This window comes from Amyelois transitella, chromosome 12 (genome assembly GCF_032362555.1).
Source record: "Amyelois transitella isolate CPQ chromosome 12, ilAmyTran1.1, whole genome shotgun sequence".
Taxonomy (NCBI): Eukaryota; Metazoa; Arthropoda; class Insecta; order Lepidoptera; family Pyralidae; genus Amyelois; species Amyelois transitella.
The window spans coordinates 9,469,552-9,488,130 of record NC_083515.1 but is presented as its reverse complement, the minus strand read 5'-3'; the positions used below and the strand labels follow the sequence as shown (position 1 = coordinate 9,488,130).

The window sequence follows — 18,579 nt, the reverse complement described above, 5'->3', positions numbered from 1 at the left end:
AATATCAGTTCAATCATTTGGAGAACCATACAGAAGAACGTGGCTTTTCAGCCTTTAAGACTGTAGGCTCTGTCTGTGCTGTAAGGGGTGAAGATGTAATTGTATGTATGTCTGCTGGCATGGACCTGCTTCTTTTAGGAATAAAAAAGGAATATTGATTGTCAAAGTCAAAGCGTCGCACCAACAATGGTTTGACACTTGACTTGACACTGTCTTACAATATCATTCATTCCAAATTCAGGAGATTCAGTCGCATTTTTATTCAGTCAGTGTAAAGTAGAGAAAGGTGAGGGTGTCTTGCTAACACTTCGTGTTAAATAATTTCAAAGCAACTTAACTTTGCTTCAAAGTTCTACTTGGACGTTCCAAATAAGTTTAATAACCCTGTTGAAAAATACAGTAGCTAAAAAGAACGGAATTTTAAAATAAAGTGAAAATGTTTACGTATATTGCTGTTTTAGTTTTGTGTATTTCAGCAGTAAACAGTGATGGTGCTTTAAAATTTTATCAGGAAAAGGTAATATTTAACATTTTATAGTAATAAAATGTTTAGTCGAAGGTTGCATGCTGGAGAAAGTATCCTTACTGTAACTTGACCTCCTCTTTAGTATATACTATTTTTTCAATATTTGACGCCTTAATTTGGACCTTATTTCATAATGCTATTCGTTTATTTTGGCATAAATTATGATAAGTTTTTTTTTATATCAAGTCCTAAGTTTTAAAAGTAATATGTACCCTGCGTATGTACTTTAATCACCAAGTTAACTTCCTGGTATAGTTACCTCTTTTATATAAGTACATAGTTAGTTTCAGGGCTATGTCAAATTCTCTATACAAAGTAAATTTATTATATAAATATGAATAAATAGATAAATTTACTCTAATTTATTGACATTATATGTATAGGTATATATACCTATATCTATTTTGCCTCATATATAATATTTATTATTGTATAACACATATAAAAAGAATTTTGCTCTAAAAATAAAGTTTGTACCTACATAGATAACTATTATACATATAAATTTAACAAATGTACTGGGTATATAAATTATGGCTTAACCAATTTTTCTTACAGAATTACCATGAAGCTCAAGAATTAACAGATGCGGATGTGAAGGCTTTAGCAAATTTGTCTGACATGACACATTTCAAAGCTGTGCTCGACGAGATCCTCATCCCAAGGGTTGTCGGCACTCCGAATCACAAGAAAGTTGGCAACTTTATCATCAAACAGATGCGGGACTTAGGATGGGATGTCACTGAGAATGTCTTCCCTGATAAGACACCTGTATTTGGGACACTGAACTTTAAAAACATTATTGCAAAGTTGAACCCGAATGCAGACAGATATTTAGTACTAGCTTGCCATTACGACAGCAAATATACGAGAGAACATGTGTTTGTAGGTGAGTGATTTATTTTTTACATGTTTCTACTACATAATAATATAAGCACATTTTGTGCTAAATGTGTATTAATACATATGTATTTTTATTTATTATGAATGCATAAGTGCCCAGTTGTTCCCATTAAAAAAAGAATAGGAACACTCCATATTGTTCCCATGGATGTTGTAAAAGGTGACTAAGAGAAAGCTTATAAACTTAAGATTCTTATTGTAGGTGATGGGCCAGCAACTTGTCACTTATTGAATCTTTATTCCAACACTAGCTGTGCCCGCGACTTCGTCCGCGTGGAATAGTTATTTTGGGCATCATATTTATTTATGCAAACATCCTGTCACTGTCACGCGTATTAGAAAGAACGCTGGTTCGCCGTATTAAATGTTTCGCTGCAAATTGCTTATAACGACTATATCTCAAAACCTATTCGTCTGATTTATATACTGTAAATGGCAATTTTAGTCTACATGAAAAGCCGAAAGTAATAAACATATTTATTTGGATAAGGATTAATACTGAATTAAAGAAAATTGGTTTCAAAATAACTTATGTTTATAATGAAAAAATAATCTTAAAAAATGAACATAAAAGTGGTTATTGTAAGTAAACCTTAAGAGATAGATATATGCTCTCGCGGACTTTTTTGTGGCAAAAAATGAGTACTTCACATCTTTAGTACATTGTTTTACTATATCTTTGTTGGTTTGCGCAGCGTTCGCGTGGAAAGCTCGCAGATGGCCGACTCATTCAACTTTCACCTGCATTATTGACGTTTCCCGTAGGAAATCCGGGATAAAATGTAGCCTATAGCCTTCCTCGATAAATAGACTATCTAACAGTGAAAGAATTATTCAAATCGGTTCAGTAGATTCTGAGATTAGCGCGTTTAAACAAACAAACAAACAAACAAACAAAACAAACTCTTCAGCTTTATAATATTAGTATAGATAAAGCCATATAGCTGAACCTACACATATTGCGCCGTAATGTCTCAAACTCAACTCAAACTCAAAATTTTTATTCATTATTATAGGATACTTCATATCGCTTAATAATTGTCAAAATGTATGGCTTAACAACATTGGTTGACGTCAAATAAATTACTTAAAACTAAGTTTACTGCCGCTTACAAGACGTCAGTGCAGAAGAAGCGGTAACAAACTGCACTCTCTCAAAATAGGTCAAATCGTATAGTCTCAAAATAGGAACCAATTCAAGCATGACAATGTCTTTTCAAACAACTAAACAAATTAGTATGCTTCCCGCGGGTACAGTCTCCACGAAATTAAGATACTATTTAGCCGCAAAGAGTGATAATAATTACAAATTCACAAACAGTCCTTTCAAGTGGATAGCCCTGAGGAAACCCGGGGGCTTTTAATCAAAACGTTATTTCGTAAATTACGGCGCCATTTCGTCAAATTGCTTTTAGGATTTTGTAAAATCAACACAATATAAATGACCAGTGAGTTTATGCAATAGATAGAAAATTACTCCTGTATATGTAAAGCCACACAATAAAATGCTTACAAGGTTATACTGACATAAGTATGGAATCCTACGGAAATCGTTTGAACCAATTTACAAAAATTGATTTTAACTAGGTTACGATAGAGATACTATTTTTTGCAATTATGCTTCCTCCTAACGTTGTATTTTAACGGTTAAAACGATTGCTATGCTCACCTCTCTGGAGAGGAGCCAGGGTGAGCCTTTTGACTTCCTTCTGTTATAACAGGACACACTTTTTCAAACTACCCGCATATAGCCTGTTTACCAGCCGACTAATGATGCTGTAATATCGATATTCCATTATCGAAATCCGACCTCAAATTTAGACACTATCGACCATATGACATCCCTATTACCTATATAACAAGAGACAAATTGAAGCAACTGTCTCAATCCTGTTTACCAGCCGACTAATGATGCTGTAATATCGATATTCCATTATCGACATCCGACCTCAACATTAGACACTATCGACCATATGCCATCACTATTACCGATATAACAAGAGACAAATTGAAGCAACTGTCTCAATCTTAGCTCTTAAAATGCTATTAAACGCTTTCTTTTTACCAACAGGCGCCACTGATTCCGCTGTTCCATGCGCCATGATGATCAACCTTGCGAAGGTCATGTCCAAACAGCTCGATAAGCTGAAAAGGGAGCGGCTCAGCCTTATGTTCTTATTCTTCGACGGAGAGGAAGCCTTCCTGCAGTGGGGGCCTAAGGACTCAATCTACGGCGCGCGCCATCTTGCGGATAAGTGGGAGACTACGCCGTACAAAGATGGTGGCAATAATCTGCACAGGATGGTGAGAATGTGATATTTAAGCAATATTAAGTTTTCTTTTGTAGCTATTGTTCTTGTAACATATAAACTATTACTAAAAGAGTCTTAAATATTGAAGTGAAAGGTTTAAGAAATAGAGGAATACCGAAAAAGAGATGGATGGACGGCGTAAGGGATGGTATGAGGAGAAAGGGAGTAACCAGTGAGATGGCAATTGACAGAGGTAATTGGAAAAACTAACATACTGTGCCTTTAGCACTAAGGGGTATGAAAAATAGATGTTGGCCGATTCTCAGATCTACTCAATATGCTCACAAAATTTCATCAGAATCGGTCAAGCCGTGTCAGAGGAGTACGGGAACTAACATAAATATATATATATAAATATACATATAAAAATCTCTTGTCACAAGAGATTTTTATATATAAGATTTATTTCTGGAGAGGTTTTCCTCTGTTATTAATATAGGTACCTATACTTACCTACAATAATGAATCATCATACCGCCATACTGGTCAGTGTTTTGCTGGACGGTAAAGCTTTTGTCTGATGCTTATTGCTATTAAACACACGTGTAACCGTCCAGTGATGACCAAAAAACCTGTTTGTATTGAATAATTTATACTTAGGTCTCCTGCTCTATAGGTACTATACACAAATAGTTTGTATACTATAATTCGTCGAAACAAAATGACGGTGTCGGGACAATACAGTTTCCAATATATAAATATTTATTTTAATATGTTACTTACTCACCGCCTTGTAATTTTAATTGAAATATAACATGTAAGTTCTTTGGGTTATCCCCCGAGAAAATGGCATTAATATGGTATTTACATAAACATATATATGGTCTAACATCCTGTTACTACTTCTCAATCTCGAGTATTGTGACTGTTGGCTCTGTCCAACCTGTGAGGGATGAAGTCGATAGGTACTTATGTATTCTGGCGTGCCTGGAAATTCTTATATATCTTATATCTATACTAACATAAATAAAGAGGTGAGAGATAAGTGTTAAAAAAATACAAACTATATACATTACATACATATATTATATCAAAATTGAGTAGGTACTGTAATAAAATTCCCGTATATTTCTGGTTGTTATATACACCGTATTCTCGTAGGAGTTAAATATAATTAATTTGCACACTTCGAATCACAACACAACAGGTATCTTGTCTTGTAACTATTTACTCTGACATCCCCTAAAAAGACTTGATATTTCTTTATCTCTGCATGAAAAAATAAAAATACAAATTTGTATCGTCTGAGCAGAAAATAAAAACTATTATATCAAAAATAAACGAGTAGGCTCAGTAATACAAGTCTCGTCTATTTGTGGTTGCTATCCCGCGTTCCCGTAGGAGTGCAATACAATTAATTTGCACCGCCCACGGCCTTTATTTTACGGGGCGGACGCGTGGGCGTCCCTAATGGTGTCCACTGAATAGTAATTATTGTGAGGGTTTATCATCTTTAGCTATAAGAAATTTGTTATTTAGTTTTCAAATGAAAATTCTCGGTTTTTTAATGTAATTATTGTGAGGTTTTATCATGTTTTGAGTTATCAGAAATTCGTAGTTTACTTTTTAAATGAAAATTTCGTAATGTCGAAAGATTAAAAATTTATGTTTTTAATGTAATTATTGTGAGGTTTTATCATCTTTTGAGTTATAAGAAATTCGTTGTTTACTTTTTAAATGAAAATTCGAGGTTTCGTAATGTCGAAAGATTAAAAATTTATGTTTTTTTAATGTAATTATTGTGAGGTTTTATCATGTTTTGAGTTATCAGAAATTCGTAGTTTACTTTTTAAATGAAAATTCGAGGTTTCGTAATGTCGAAAGATAAAAAATTTATATTTTTAATGTAATTATTGTGAGGTTTTATCATGTTTTGATCTATAATGAATGAATCCTATTTACACGAAAAATTTGATAGTCTCGAAATAATTTAATATATGTACGTTAATTTTTTCGATCAATTCTCTATTTGGTATCTAACCGTTTTGGCATCGGGGAATCAGTTTGGTGTAAAACTGTAAACGAAAAATTGCCGTTGTCCAAAAAAAATTATTGGTTGAATATTTTTTTACGTGATCAATAAAATTCTGGACAAAAAATAAAATGACTCGGCCACTTCTATATTATAGTAGCCTTCCACAAACAAGAGAACGTGGGCGTTATTACTTTCCTGCAATGTGAGCAGGTATATTTTATTTCGCATCTTTTCTATTTTCCCCTGGTCTCGGATGGCCCGCCCACTGTTTTACAAGAGGCCGAAAGTGGAAACCCGTGGGCGTTTTAGTAATAGCACTGAAATAGTAGTCTAAGAGCCTGGTGTACCTTTTGGTCATAATCTCAAAAACTACTGAGCACCAAATACATATATGATTTGGCAAAAGGGTAGATTGTAACCAGGTGACGCGCGCTAAAAAAGGATTTTGGAAATTTTCAAGGAAAGGAGTTTTTCATTAGACATGATGAATGAATGTAATTCGTCCACAGTTTAGATTTCAGATCGTTTTAATTTGTGGTCGTTAAATATTTTTTCAGTTTAGATTTTTCCACGGTCCGCCGCTTCTTTTACACTTGCGCTTTGAAAGCAAATATATATTTAAGCAATATTTAATCTTGATACGAGATATCTTGTATACAATATTGAAATGAAGAAATTGAATTCTGACTCGGCTTTCCTTAATATTGTTACCAAAACAGCACCTGTCTCTTATACGAGTAATATAACAAAGACAGAAAATCTCCCTTTTGTCACGGCGCAAGGTTTTTATTACATAGTTCAGATTTGCCTTTCACTTTGTACACTATAGTAAATAATGTCGTCGCAAATATCGACAAGAAATGGGCATAAAGGTGCAAAGGTCAAGTTTATCTGACCTTGGTTTTGCGACTTTTTCAGGATACGTTAGTTCTATTAGACCTTCTGGGTGACCTATTGGACCCAATTTTTTTAAACCTACTCAACTCCTTTGAGGAGTGATATATGAAAAGATTTTTTCTGTGTATTTTCAAAGTTCCGGGTGATCCCCAAGACTTATAGTCTTAATAGGCAGGTAAGGGAATAGGCACATTCATTTTGTGCAAGGTTCTATGTTGTTCTCTTTGCAAAAAAATAAAAATAGTTTGTGCCACTCTTCCCGTGCAAATTGTTAAAACCAATCAAGGGAAAAGCTTAAAAACTTAGGACTACTCCATTTCTTTTGGATGGATGTCGTATAAGGCGACTAAGAGATAGGCTTATAAACTTGGATTCCTTTTTTTAGGCGATGGGCTAGTAACCTGTCACTATTTGAATCTCAATTCCATCATTAAGCCATACAGCTGGAGGTGGTATTTTAGACATTGTTAGCTCTAGGCAAAGCCAGACTAGAAACCATTAAAAGTGATAAGACGTGATTATTGTATGTATATTATATTCAACTCCCTTAAGAAGTGGTACATAAATAACTTTTATTGTAGGAGTTTCAAATGTGCCCTTGTTCCAGGATATGTTGGTACTCCTAGACCTCCTGGGTGCACCGGACCCAGTGTTCTACAGCTACTTCAAATCGACTGAGAAGTGGTACGTGAGGCTGGCAGCCGCTGAGCAGAGACTGGCCGAATTGGGCCTTATGCAGGGCTATTCTAAGGGCAAAGCGGAACAGACCTACTTCAGATTGAGAAGCTCCGGTGCGTTTATAGAAGACGATCACATACCGTTCTGGAAGAGAAGTGAGTGTTGTTTTTTTTTATTTACAATTTGCCTTTTAGTAACATATATAGGTACATAAAATCATGCCTTTTTTCCGGAGGGTAGGCAGATACTACATCTTTCCACTTGCCACGATATCTGCATACATCCTTCGCTTTATCCACATTTATAACTCTCTCACATGCAAGCTCGGCGATTTCGGGTACTCTTGACCTGACCCTTTGCCTATTAGTAACGTATTTTCCATGTCGATCCGGGAACTCAGGTTGAGAGGTTAAAGAGTGATTATTTTTAAGATTAGTTGTAGCTGTGGATGTCTGAAACTTCTTTTTTTTTTGAGTTGGTAACCCCGCAGGAAAAAGCACTTAATTAACGTATTATTTCTGTGATTTGGTTGTGTAATGGTTACTATACTATACACAGATCAATCCGGGGAAGTATAGTTGTCAGACGGCTTATTTAAATGTCGGAAAAGCCCGTGCATAAATAATACGGAAACTTCCAATCTTGTACACGATAAGAATTTATAAGATACGGTATCGTGCCGCGGTGAATAGTCTTAAAATCTTGAAAGTAACAATAAAGATGCAAATGAATGATTTTAACCGCCTTAAAAAAAGGTGGTTCTCAGTTTGACTTCTATGTATGTGGGTTTGTCCTCGATGATCCCGCGTTTCGCTGAACCGATTTTGATGCAGTTTCTAAGACAGTGTTTGTTACACTTAGGAGAGGGTTTAAGAAATTTAATCTACTTACTTCAAAAAAGGAGGATATCGATTAGAGGCGGTTCTCTTTTCACACAAATTCAAGTAGGTATTTAAAATATTTTCCGATCAAAGCACGGTGACAACACTTTTTACCGATTTGCCCACAACTTGGATGTTTATTATGTATGTATATAATATAGCATCATTCATTCACATGATAACGTCTACATCCCTTGCTGGGTAGACAGAGCCAGCGGTCTTGAAAGCTGACAAGCCACTTTCAACTGTTAAGCTTAATGATAGAATAAAGCATCGTTGGATTTGTATACTTTAACTCTTTTGAACCAACTCTGAGGCTAGATTAACCTGATTTATCTCATATTCTTTGAATTCCCAGAACGTAAGAGACATCCCAGAACAAATGCTTTTCCCTTAAGAACGTTAGTATGAAGTACAACACATATGTACATACATGTAATCACGTCTATATCTCTTTCGGGGTAGACAGAGCCAACAGCTTGAAAAGACTGATCGGCTACGTTTACAGCTATTTGGCTTAATGATAGTATTATTGAATTAGTAATACCTTGTATCCAATTTTGAAAATACGTGACCTGACCTATTCACATTATTGACGTCGCATAACTTAAATCTAATTATATCTACTACCAGGTACGTAGGTACTGACACATACTGTGACGTACCTACCAGGAAAATCGTTACTGTAGTCCATAAAAGGATAAATCATATTTTGTGTGTAAAAGCGTGGAGTTATTGCATTATCTATTCATGACCCGTAGAGGTTGTTTTCAAAGAAATTACATTTACCGCCCTCTTTCAAAGGTCAAGTGGAGCAAACGCGGAACCCGTTTAATTTTGTTCCTTTTACCGACCGCGTCAAAGGACTGTTATGCTTTTGTGGTGTACGGTGTACTCTATGAAAAAATATTGAGTAATTTAGTATCCACGTCAATGTCAAACAAAATATAAACAACTAGAGGCCGCCCGCGACTTCGTCCGCGTGGAATGAATACCGCGAGAACTCCGGGATAAAAATTATATGTTATTCTGGGTCTTCAGCTACCTACATACCAAATTTAATCGTAATCGGTTAAGTAGTTTTTGCGTGATAGAGTAATCAAACATCCATACATGTGACATCCTGACACACTCACAAACTTTCGCATTTATAAATTTAGTAGGATATCACAGTAGAATGTGTGATTATATTTTTTTAAGATTTTGTTTAAAGAATCTGAAGAACACAAATAAATTAAGTTGACTTCGTAAAAGCTGTATGTTTTCGACAAAAATAAATCACAAGGTTATTTAAAGAAATGAATAATACGCGGTCACAAGTTAGTTTATAAATGAGCCTACATATCTAATCTAAAAATTATTGATACATGTCTTATCTCCTGTTTAATATTTATCAATGAATAATAGATGAACCATATCAGAAATACTAAATATCGGGTGAATCGTTTAGTTAGCAAGAATTATGCTAATTCTCGTGAAAGGTCTTACGTCAACATACTTGAAGTTCACATTGATTAAGCATTGTACCTTTGCCACATGAAACATACAGAAACTGATTTTTTTTTAAATAAAGACTGAAAGAGATGCAACATTAATCAGAATTTAAACTGTATTTTTTTTTAAATAAAGTTGTGAATAGGACTGAAAGAGTTTCCGAAATTTCTCTTTTGAATAAATCATGAAACGGTTTTATTATTTATTTATATATTTATGTAAGTACATCATGAAAAAATACGACAAGAACTTAGACTTATGAGAAATTTAGTACAATGGCATTTCGTACTATTTATTTACTTTAATGCCGGACCATTCTGAAGAGGAGCCCGGGGTTCGCCTTTGGGTGAGTCGGGTTTCTACACGTAACGACCTATTTGACCTCCGCAACCTTTGTAAGGGAACTTAACCCATAGTTAACTGAAAGTGTGACCTTCAGTTGCCTGAATACGCAGGTTTTCTCACGATGTTTGCCCTCACCGTAAGAGTTCAAACTAATGTAGGTATATAAATTTGGAAATAGTGATTCGTTCAAGGCAGAGGTGAGATTTGAACCTGTGCCTTTGTGCGCGTCACGCATTTTAACCGGGCACCTTACCGACTCGAAAAGCTTAAAGCTTCAATCGTTATGTTTAAAATTTAAAATCGATTGAAAATAAATGTTTTGTTAAACTCTTAAACAAATTTTGTCGTGTCTACTCGCCACTTCCCTAGACTGTGTCACTCTACCAATGTGCAATGTGGACCTTTTCTAAACGACGTGATACGTTCAGCGAGCGAGACGACCTTGCGCTGTTACAACTAAATCTAATCAAATGAGACATAGCGGTATCAATTATATAAATCGATGTTGTCATATGTATGTTTATGTTTGGAGTGTGTATTGATTTCATTTTAGACTAGCTTTTATCCAGGTCTTTAGTTTAGTGGGAATTATGCAAAATTGCCGTGTGGTTCCCGGCACTTACACCCGCCACTTACATTCGGTTTTCATGAGGTTCATGTAATTGATACACGGTTTTTTTCATAGTCTTTTCAAGATTCTTGGCTCTGTCTACCCCGTAATCAATAAAGATTTGTTCATAAATGTGTTTAAGTGTACAATTGCATGCATTGCAAACATGTGTGCAATTTGTTACGGGGTGCCGTAAATTTCACTGTGACAAATTAAATCGTCATTATTGCCGTGCGATTGGTTGGCATCGCCACGCTTCGTATGATAGATAGTAATGGTATATAGCTAGACTAGACTAGATAGCATAGCGGCTAGCGGTAATCGCTTACGCGTGTTAAGCAACGTATGCATAGGCACGATTCGAGTGATTGCATTATTGTAAGGCTGTACCTACTGTTATTGGTCAGCTTCGTAACAGTACTATTACACTACACTTACTTTTTAAAGTAAAATTTTCTGTGGATGACGTTGAAAACGTGTGATGAATTTACTGCAATTTCTCAATTTTTTTTTTACGCCGATTTGATTAGATTTATAAGTTACTGCATTTTTTTTTTCAGACGTGGACATACTACATCTGATCCCGACACCGTTCCCGACTGTCTGGCACACGGAACACGACAACCGATCCGCGTTGGATTTCAACACGATCGAGAATTTGAACAAGATCATGCGAATATTCGTCGCGGAGTATCTGAACGCGAAGCCCTAGCGCCGGTGGAGGCTCGAAGCGATACTGGTAGTTCGGTGAAGCTATGAAAAAAAGATATGAAAAAATAAGTCAAAACAAAAAAAAAATTGTAAAAGAATATGATTCTCTCAATGACCTTACAAAATACTCTATCTCAATGTCATTTATTTTAAATCTTATGAATAAGAAGACAAAGACAGTCTTTTTCTGTGCACCAATTAGAAAAACATGGAGTTCTAATAATGAGGTAAATTACCTAAACAATGATTAATGTCAACGTGCAATTGAAATGTGAGTTATTTATTTATTGATACCTATATGTATGTATGAACTGTTGCTAGCATACATATATATTCCATTAGTTAAGCTACGTACATATCTAAATGAAAATCTTGTGGAAAACCTCTTTTTTAATCTTTCTGTTGAAAAATAAATTTTGAAACAAGTAATGAATGGTAAATACCTAATGTAAAATAATTAATAAGGCCCTTTGTTATTTATGATCTTTCTTACCTATTTTTTTTTAACAAAAGGCGTGTTCGAGATTGTTTTCCTTCAATATCTTAACTAATGGATTATGTCTACGTAAAAAGTTTCAAGAAGCTGGGCCTATCACTACAAACACTTCGGTGCTTTCGTTAGAAATTGCATAATTTTTACAATAACTAGTTTTAAGTTATTTTGTGCTGTGTATTATTTACAACGATCAATGTAAATAAACTATAGCTATGTAGTTATTTCTGGCCTAATATAATCTTATTAAAATTCAATCTTCTGTCTTGTTAAAACGTTTGAGGTATTATGAAAGAAAACAGAATAATAGACAATTATGTATATATAAATATATATATAAGATTGGGTTTTTAAAGTACTTTGAAGTTGATAATTAATGATCACTTATTTAAAACATGATTTGTTCCTTATACGGTTGTGTGAATGGAATATTCCACATAGATTGTATTTTCTGATATTATATTATGTATGTTATGTAATATATTAGGTATTGTAAATAATATACAAACTTTGTTATAAGATTTTAATTAAAAAAACCACATAATAAGAGTACTTACTTTATACAACTTAAACAAAATATAATTTTGTGAATTAAAAAATAAGTTTTTAAATGTTTGATGCTTTATTTTTTTTAATGAAAATCATATTTTACAAGTATTTATCATGAAGGGTTAGATCTGTGATATCACATCCGTGAGAGGCCAGGGGGGGTCAATTGTTTCCTTGTTTTTTTTAACATTTAGTGTTTAAATTTATATAAAGAATATTGGCACATTCATTTTTGATGATTTGACCCCCAATACCTGTGGTCACATAGTTTCTATATAAATAAAATTACTATTTATGATGGACATATATCTTTAAGTAATCGATTTTATCGACTTCACAACGACGGGATAAAATAATTTTAATTTTTTCTGCTCCAAATACAGGTTAACTTGCATTCCGTTCTTTTTATTTATACAAATATTTTATTATTTTACAAATTATACAAAAATGTATGAAATGAAAATAAATTGATGACATGTAACAGTCTTATAATGTTTTATTTATTATTTAACAAAATCCAATATTGACGAATCGGGATACGATGTCATATAATAAAGCGATGTAATTGGTTGGTTTCGACTTCGTTAGTGTCTTTTAACCAATCAAATACATTCCTATAAAGTTGCATTATTGATCTGATATATTAAATATAACTAAAATGTTGCGATTATATTCTTATATGTCTGATACTGAAAGTAAAAGGCTTTAGAATTTCCTGCCAAAAACTTCCTTTCCTGAAAAAACTATAGGATTTATCGAATTATCATTAGCTCAGGCAAGGGTTGCACGATATATTATCATACATACATACATACATCAATGCATTTACGGACTTTAATAAAGTTTAAATAAAATTAATAAATACTCAAAAATAAAAAAGGGTAACCAGCCCTTTAAAATGAAAGAAAGCGGAAAAAAGTTCTTCGGGCGAATACAAAATGTATGTGAAAAATTAACGTTCAATTTGCAACCACTGAGAAGTGCTTGGCTCTTATGGACATGATACTAAACTTTTTCGTCGTTTTCATATCACAATCGAGGTACAAAATCGGCGAGAACATTGTTTCTATTGATAGTACAAATTGGTAAAATACCTTTGCTTAACTATTTAAGCAAAGGTAAAATTTTCCCAAAATGCCAAAGCATCAACTATTCTTATCAATTAGTATCTATCACCACATATTCTAAAATATCCTATCTAATAAAGATCCTTTAAATTTCTTTAAAGCCATCTCCTCCCATTTGGAATCTAAATCATCAGGTTTTATTTCAACCTTTTCAATTTCTTTAACATCCTCCTTAACCCCATCACTGGGCTCTAATTCTTTTTTAATTTCAGCTTTTTCTAACTCTAATTTATCGGTTTTCAATTCACTTTCCGCTTTCAGAGATTTGTCATCACAGTCTGCTTTTTCCATTTCAGTGCTCGTTTCAACAACAGTATTTAAATTTCTTCCATTTTCTTTAAACTCTAAAACTTCACCTTCTAAACCATTATCTGGCAGTGTTTCAAGCGAATACACACCATCTTCTGTATTAAACAAGTTATCAGAATAAATTAATTTCATATCATTCGTATTTTCATCGTCTGATTCGTCTATACCAGTTGTTTCCTCAGTGGCGTCCATTTTTTCACATATATCCTGAAAATCATCTGGTATAAAATCTAAATCTTCCAATTTCACAGGTTCTTGTTCTCTTATAAAAGTTTCGACGTCCAAATTTTGGTCTTCGCCATTATTAACATTACTTAAATCTAATTTAGAATTCGTATCTTCAAAATTGATGACTACAACTTTCTTTTTAGTCTTGTTTGTATTGTCATCTTCCACTTTTCTCTTTGTGCGTTTGATTTTGGTCCCGGTGGCGTCTTTATTCTTCCTAGTTGTTCCTTTGTGTTCCTGTAAATTGAGCAAACGTTTTATGAAAACTCGAAACGAACGAAAAAAAGAAACTCTTTTCACGAAAATATATTTTCGTGAAATGGAATTCAATGTGTTTGCGATTCCTGAGGGCGTTTTAACGAACCTTGTATTTATATTACGAATGATATGATATGTATTCTCTCATCCACATTTCTATTCTAAGCTTGGATAGTTGTGAAGTTGACGTTAAATGCTGCAGTGCAGTTTGTTACCGCTTCTTTCGCACTGACGCTTTGGAAGCGGCAGTAAACTTAGTTTTAAGTAATTTATTTCACATCAACCAATGTTGTGAAACCAAAAGATATAATAATGAGTAAAAATTTTGAATTGATAAGACATGTTTCATCGAAGCTGTATCGGAAGAAAAATATAATGAGATGGCATTTGCACCCCTCTTATCTAAGTCACATACCTACATTATTTGGATGCATGCTACGGTGGAGAAAACATTTAAAGAAAACAGGGACTGACAGTTGTCATTGTAGTAGTTGTAGTTTTTCAAGTAACGAGAGTTCGTAGAACACCAGGAATACAATACATTTCCGATATAGATTAAAATACACATACCATAATTGTTTCTTCTGAGGGAGCATATGCAATCTTTTTTAGTTTCCAACTGACACTTTTAGTACGAATGTTTTGAACGAACGCATCAAATAGTGTTCGTTTCTCAACTATTTCATTAATTTTCTGATTTTTTGGTCTGAATTGGTCTAAACATAATTTTATATCTGGATAGATCCATTTATGTATCAGTGAGAATTTTTGTAGATTCACCTGAAATAAATCAAGTTATCATCACATAGGGAAAGGTCGGAGTGGGAAGACCTAGACGAACGTATCTAGATCAAATTAAGGACGTCCTGATAAAGGGTCAGGTCAAAAGTACCCGAAACCGCCGAGGTTGCATGAAGAGAGTTATGAATGTGGATGAAGCGAAGGAAGTATGCAGAGATCGTGGCAAGTGGAAAGAGGTAGTCTCTGCCTACCCCTCCGGGAAAGAGGCGTGATTTTATATATGTATGTATGTATCATCACATCAATCAAGGTTCCCGGTTAAAATGTGTGATGCGCAGACAGTCACAGATTCGAACCACTTAATTATATACACGGGGAATTTTATGAAAATTGGTTCAGTAGAAAACGCGTGAACAGGTTAAAAACAAACTTACTTTCGAATTTACTATTTTAAATGGGATAAGTCTTCTCACTTTGATCAGGATTTCATCTGGGCCCAGGACCTGCTTGCCGACATTTCTGTTTCCACATGTTCTCATGTCATTATCTTCCTTCTCTCTTTGATTTTGAGGAAAATGGTCAGTGCCGGAATGGGTGCGCACTTTTTTTGGGACATTTCCTGATATTTTTATGCCCTATTTTTTATTATGCCCGGGCTTAGTTATCAGCATAAGCATACCTTAAGTTCACAAGAACTTTTTTTGTATGCAAAATTTAAAGAGTTATATACTCACTTTTTCGTCAATGTTTCTAAGCACTTAAAAATTTTTATTATTATATGTCTACCCCACAAGAGTTATAGACGTGACTATAAGTATGTATGAGATTCAAATAGTAACAAGTTGCTAGCCCACCGCCTAAAAGGAGATGTCCAAGTTTATACTAGCCTTATAATTCAAATCACTCACATGCAAATCGTGGAGATATATGTAGATTTTATAATGTATTTTGAAGGGTGGCAGTTTGTACTCCAGAAAGGAGTCGTCGGCCACTACGGCGATGCCCCAGTCCCGGCGGCAGTAGCTCTCTAGTCTGTCCGTAGTCGTGACGAAGATCGACTTGGTAGAACATGGCTTGGGCCAGCCGACGGCCACTAGTTCTGGAAACAGATATTAAAAACATCTATTTTTGGCTTTATTTGAACTTATTATTTTAATAATAAGTTCAAATTTATAAAGATTTAAAGCCAAAAAAATGGATTCAATAGTTTTTTCATCACTAGCAAACAGACATATTGAAAAGATCACATCATCAATCATCATCGATCATCAACATTAAGATCCACTAATTTCCATGGATGTTGTAAAGGCGTCTAAAGCGAAGGCTCATAAACTTGGGACTCCTCTCGTAGGCGATAGGCTAGCGATCTGTAACTATTTAAATCTCAATTCCATCATAAAGCCATACAGCTGATCCTTTCAGTCTTTTCAAGTTTGATGGCTCTCTCTACCCCGTAAGGGAAACAGCCGTAGCTGTCGTCTGAGATATTTGTATAGAACTGATTGAAGCTAAGGGGATTTTTAACTCAATGCTTACCATCAAAATTTGGCAACCACTTTGCCAAGCATTCCTCCCACACTGATACTTCATCGGGCCTACAGAGAATCAGGACATTTTTGAGGTGAAGGTCCAACCCTTTATATATTGCTTTCAGGAACAACGTCACTTGAGTTTCTTGGCCATAGTCCGGGGGGTCATTGATAACCACGCCAGGTTTAACCTGATAGAATAAGTCAAAGTATTATGTATAGTATGGTAAAAAAATATACGAATTTGCAATTATCCATATGTACCTAATAAAGACTTAAATACGGGACAGATTACAAATATTGAATTAGCCTCAAAGTAAGTTCAACACTTGTGTCACAAGATACTAAACTCAATAATAAATACTTATTAGATAAACATTCAAGATCCAGGCCAATCAGAAAAAGTTTATTTCTTATTCCCTATAGGGAATTCAAACCCAGGACCTATTTTGTAGCAGACTAGGGTACTACCGCTGTGGCACAGTGCCACACAGGCTTATGCTGCTCTGCCATCAGAAATAAGTGTTTTAAGAGTTTTACTATTACAAATAAATTAGTTTTTATACCTTGATAAATTGTTTGTAGAGAAATCTGACACCATCAATGACGTAAGGTGGGATCTCTTCCTGCATATCCACAGCTATATTTTTTTCTTTTGATAAATAAAACCTCCTTGCAGCACAGATTTCTACAGCCATATCCGAAGATAATTATTGATTAAATTAAGAACTGGTAGTTCTCAATTTAGCAAGTAAGTATGTAACTTTTCTCCTTTAATTCCTCCTAATAGTAATGACTTAAGACTTCTTCCAAAATCTTTTACAAAGTAATTCTTAGTTTCTATAACCCTGCAGGCCTGTAAAAATTTTGTCTGTTAAAAAGAAGTCTATAACACAGCTAAACCATTGGATCACTTTTGATTAAAAATGACCCAAGGTTCAATATTGTATACTTTTTCATCAAAATCGTGTAATAAAATAATTTCTTCAGGCTTTTATCTAATATGAAAGGCAAGTTAGTAGTAGTAGAGAACATAATAGTTTTGTGCAAATTATTTTTGAGTAATGAAATGATCTATGTGCATTATATACCTAATTAATTTTGTGATTCTACCTGGATTGCTGGGAAGTAGTTGAATTAAAGAATGGAGGTTGATGTGAGGAGTAGTGCAAATTCTACTTACGAGATTTACGAAGTAAAGTTCTGATTTAACCTATTGAGAATGGACAGAGTCATGATGAGAATATACAGCATTTCTAAATAAAATAGCGCTACAAACACAGAAACACTAGTTTTGTGAACTTCTATGTCCTCAAATTCTTGCAGGATGTGTCTGTTGCGATAAACATGATCCCAAAACATTGAAGTAAATTATTTGGTTAATACGAACACAAAAACAACACGAGAAGATTGGTGGTAAAGCGCAACTCTTGGCACTGTAGCTGTACTACTTTGGATCGTTTCGCATGATGATTAGTAATAATCCTGTGTTTTAGGTACCAATTGTTTTCAAAGTACGTACAAAACAACAAACAAGTTCCTCACGACACGAATGAAGATGGACAAATTTAGATTAACGATTAAACTAAAATTTCGTTGTTTCACTGGAAAGCGTTCATGTTTAGAAGCTTTTTAATTTTACCGGATTATAGTTTTGATAATACTTGCATTGTGTCATTGACGTGAGTTTTAATATTTTTTTAATTGAAGCGAAGATCACACTTTCTGTGTGCATAGATAATTGTCAAGAAGTTTTTACACAATAAAAAAGCGGTACGTATGTATTTAATTCCTTGATTCAATATGAGCATTTTAATCTGTAGAATATTTGCATCCTTTTGAATGTTATCAAATTTCTTCCCCGAGCCTAACCTAGCCTACTTGCTCTGCTCCTACACAAACCAATTTCAATTTATCTATCAGTCATTTATCAATTATGTAAGACTTTTCTCATCCATCCATTGGCAATTGTTAAAAGATGGCTGCTCACTTGTTGGTCCATCCGATAATTTA

General features: G+C 34.2%; 2 protein-coding genes across 4 annotated transcripts; one reads left to right on the top strand and one right to left on the bottom strand.

Annotated features, from left to right (window-relative positions):
- Window positions 1-244: 244 nt before the first annotated feature.
- On the top strand, window positions 245-12,860 carry LOC106142493 (glutaminyl-peptide cyclotransferase-like). Its single transcript, XM_013344269.2, has 5 exons — window positions 245-517; window positions 1,085-1,415; window positions 3,501-3,733; window positions 7,221-7,446; window positions 11,182-12,860. The coding sequence occupies exons 1-5, from the start codon at window positions 437-439 to the stop codon at window positions 11,331-11,333; spliced, it is 1,023 nt and encodes a 340-aa protein (XP_013199723.1). The 5' UTR covers window positions 245-436; the 3' UTR covers window positions 11,334-12,860.
- LOC106142491 (uncharacterized) lies at window positions 12,361-18,177 on the bottom strand. Of its 3 annotated transcripts, none has more exons than XM_013344268.2 (6): window positions 18,089-18,177; window positions 17,133-17,422; window positions 16,574-16,757; window positions 15,946-16,136; window positions 14,867-15,076; window positions 12,361-14,275 (listed from the first exon to the last, which is right to left on the bottom strand). In XM_013344268.2, the coding sequence occupies exons 2-6, from the start codon at window positions 17,262-17,264 to the stop codon at window positions 13,559-13,561; spliced, it is 1,434 nt and encodes a 477-aa protein (XP_013199722.1). In that variant the 5' UTR covers window positions 17,265-17,422; window positions 18,089-18,177; the 3' UTR covers window positions 12,361-13,558. The 3 variants fall into 3 exon arrangements, with proteins under 3 accessions (XP_013199722.1, XP_013199720.1, XP_013199721.1); XM_013344266.2 differs by having other exon boundaries at window positions 17,750-18,152; XM_013344267.2 differs by having other exon boundaries at window positions 17,957-18,152.
- Window positions 18,178-18,579: the final 402 nt, after the last annotated feature.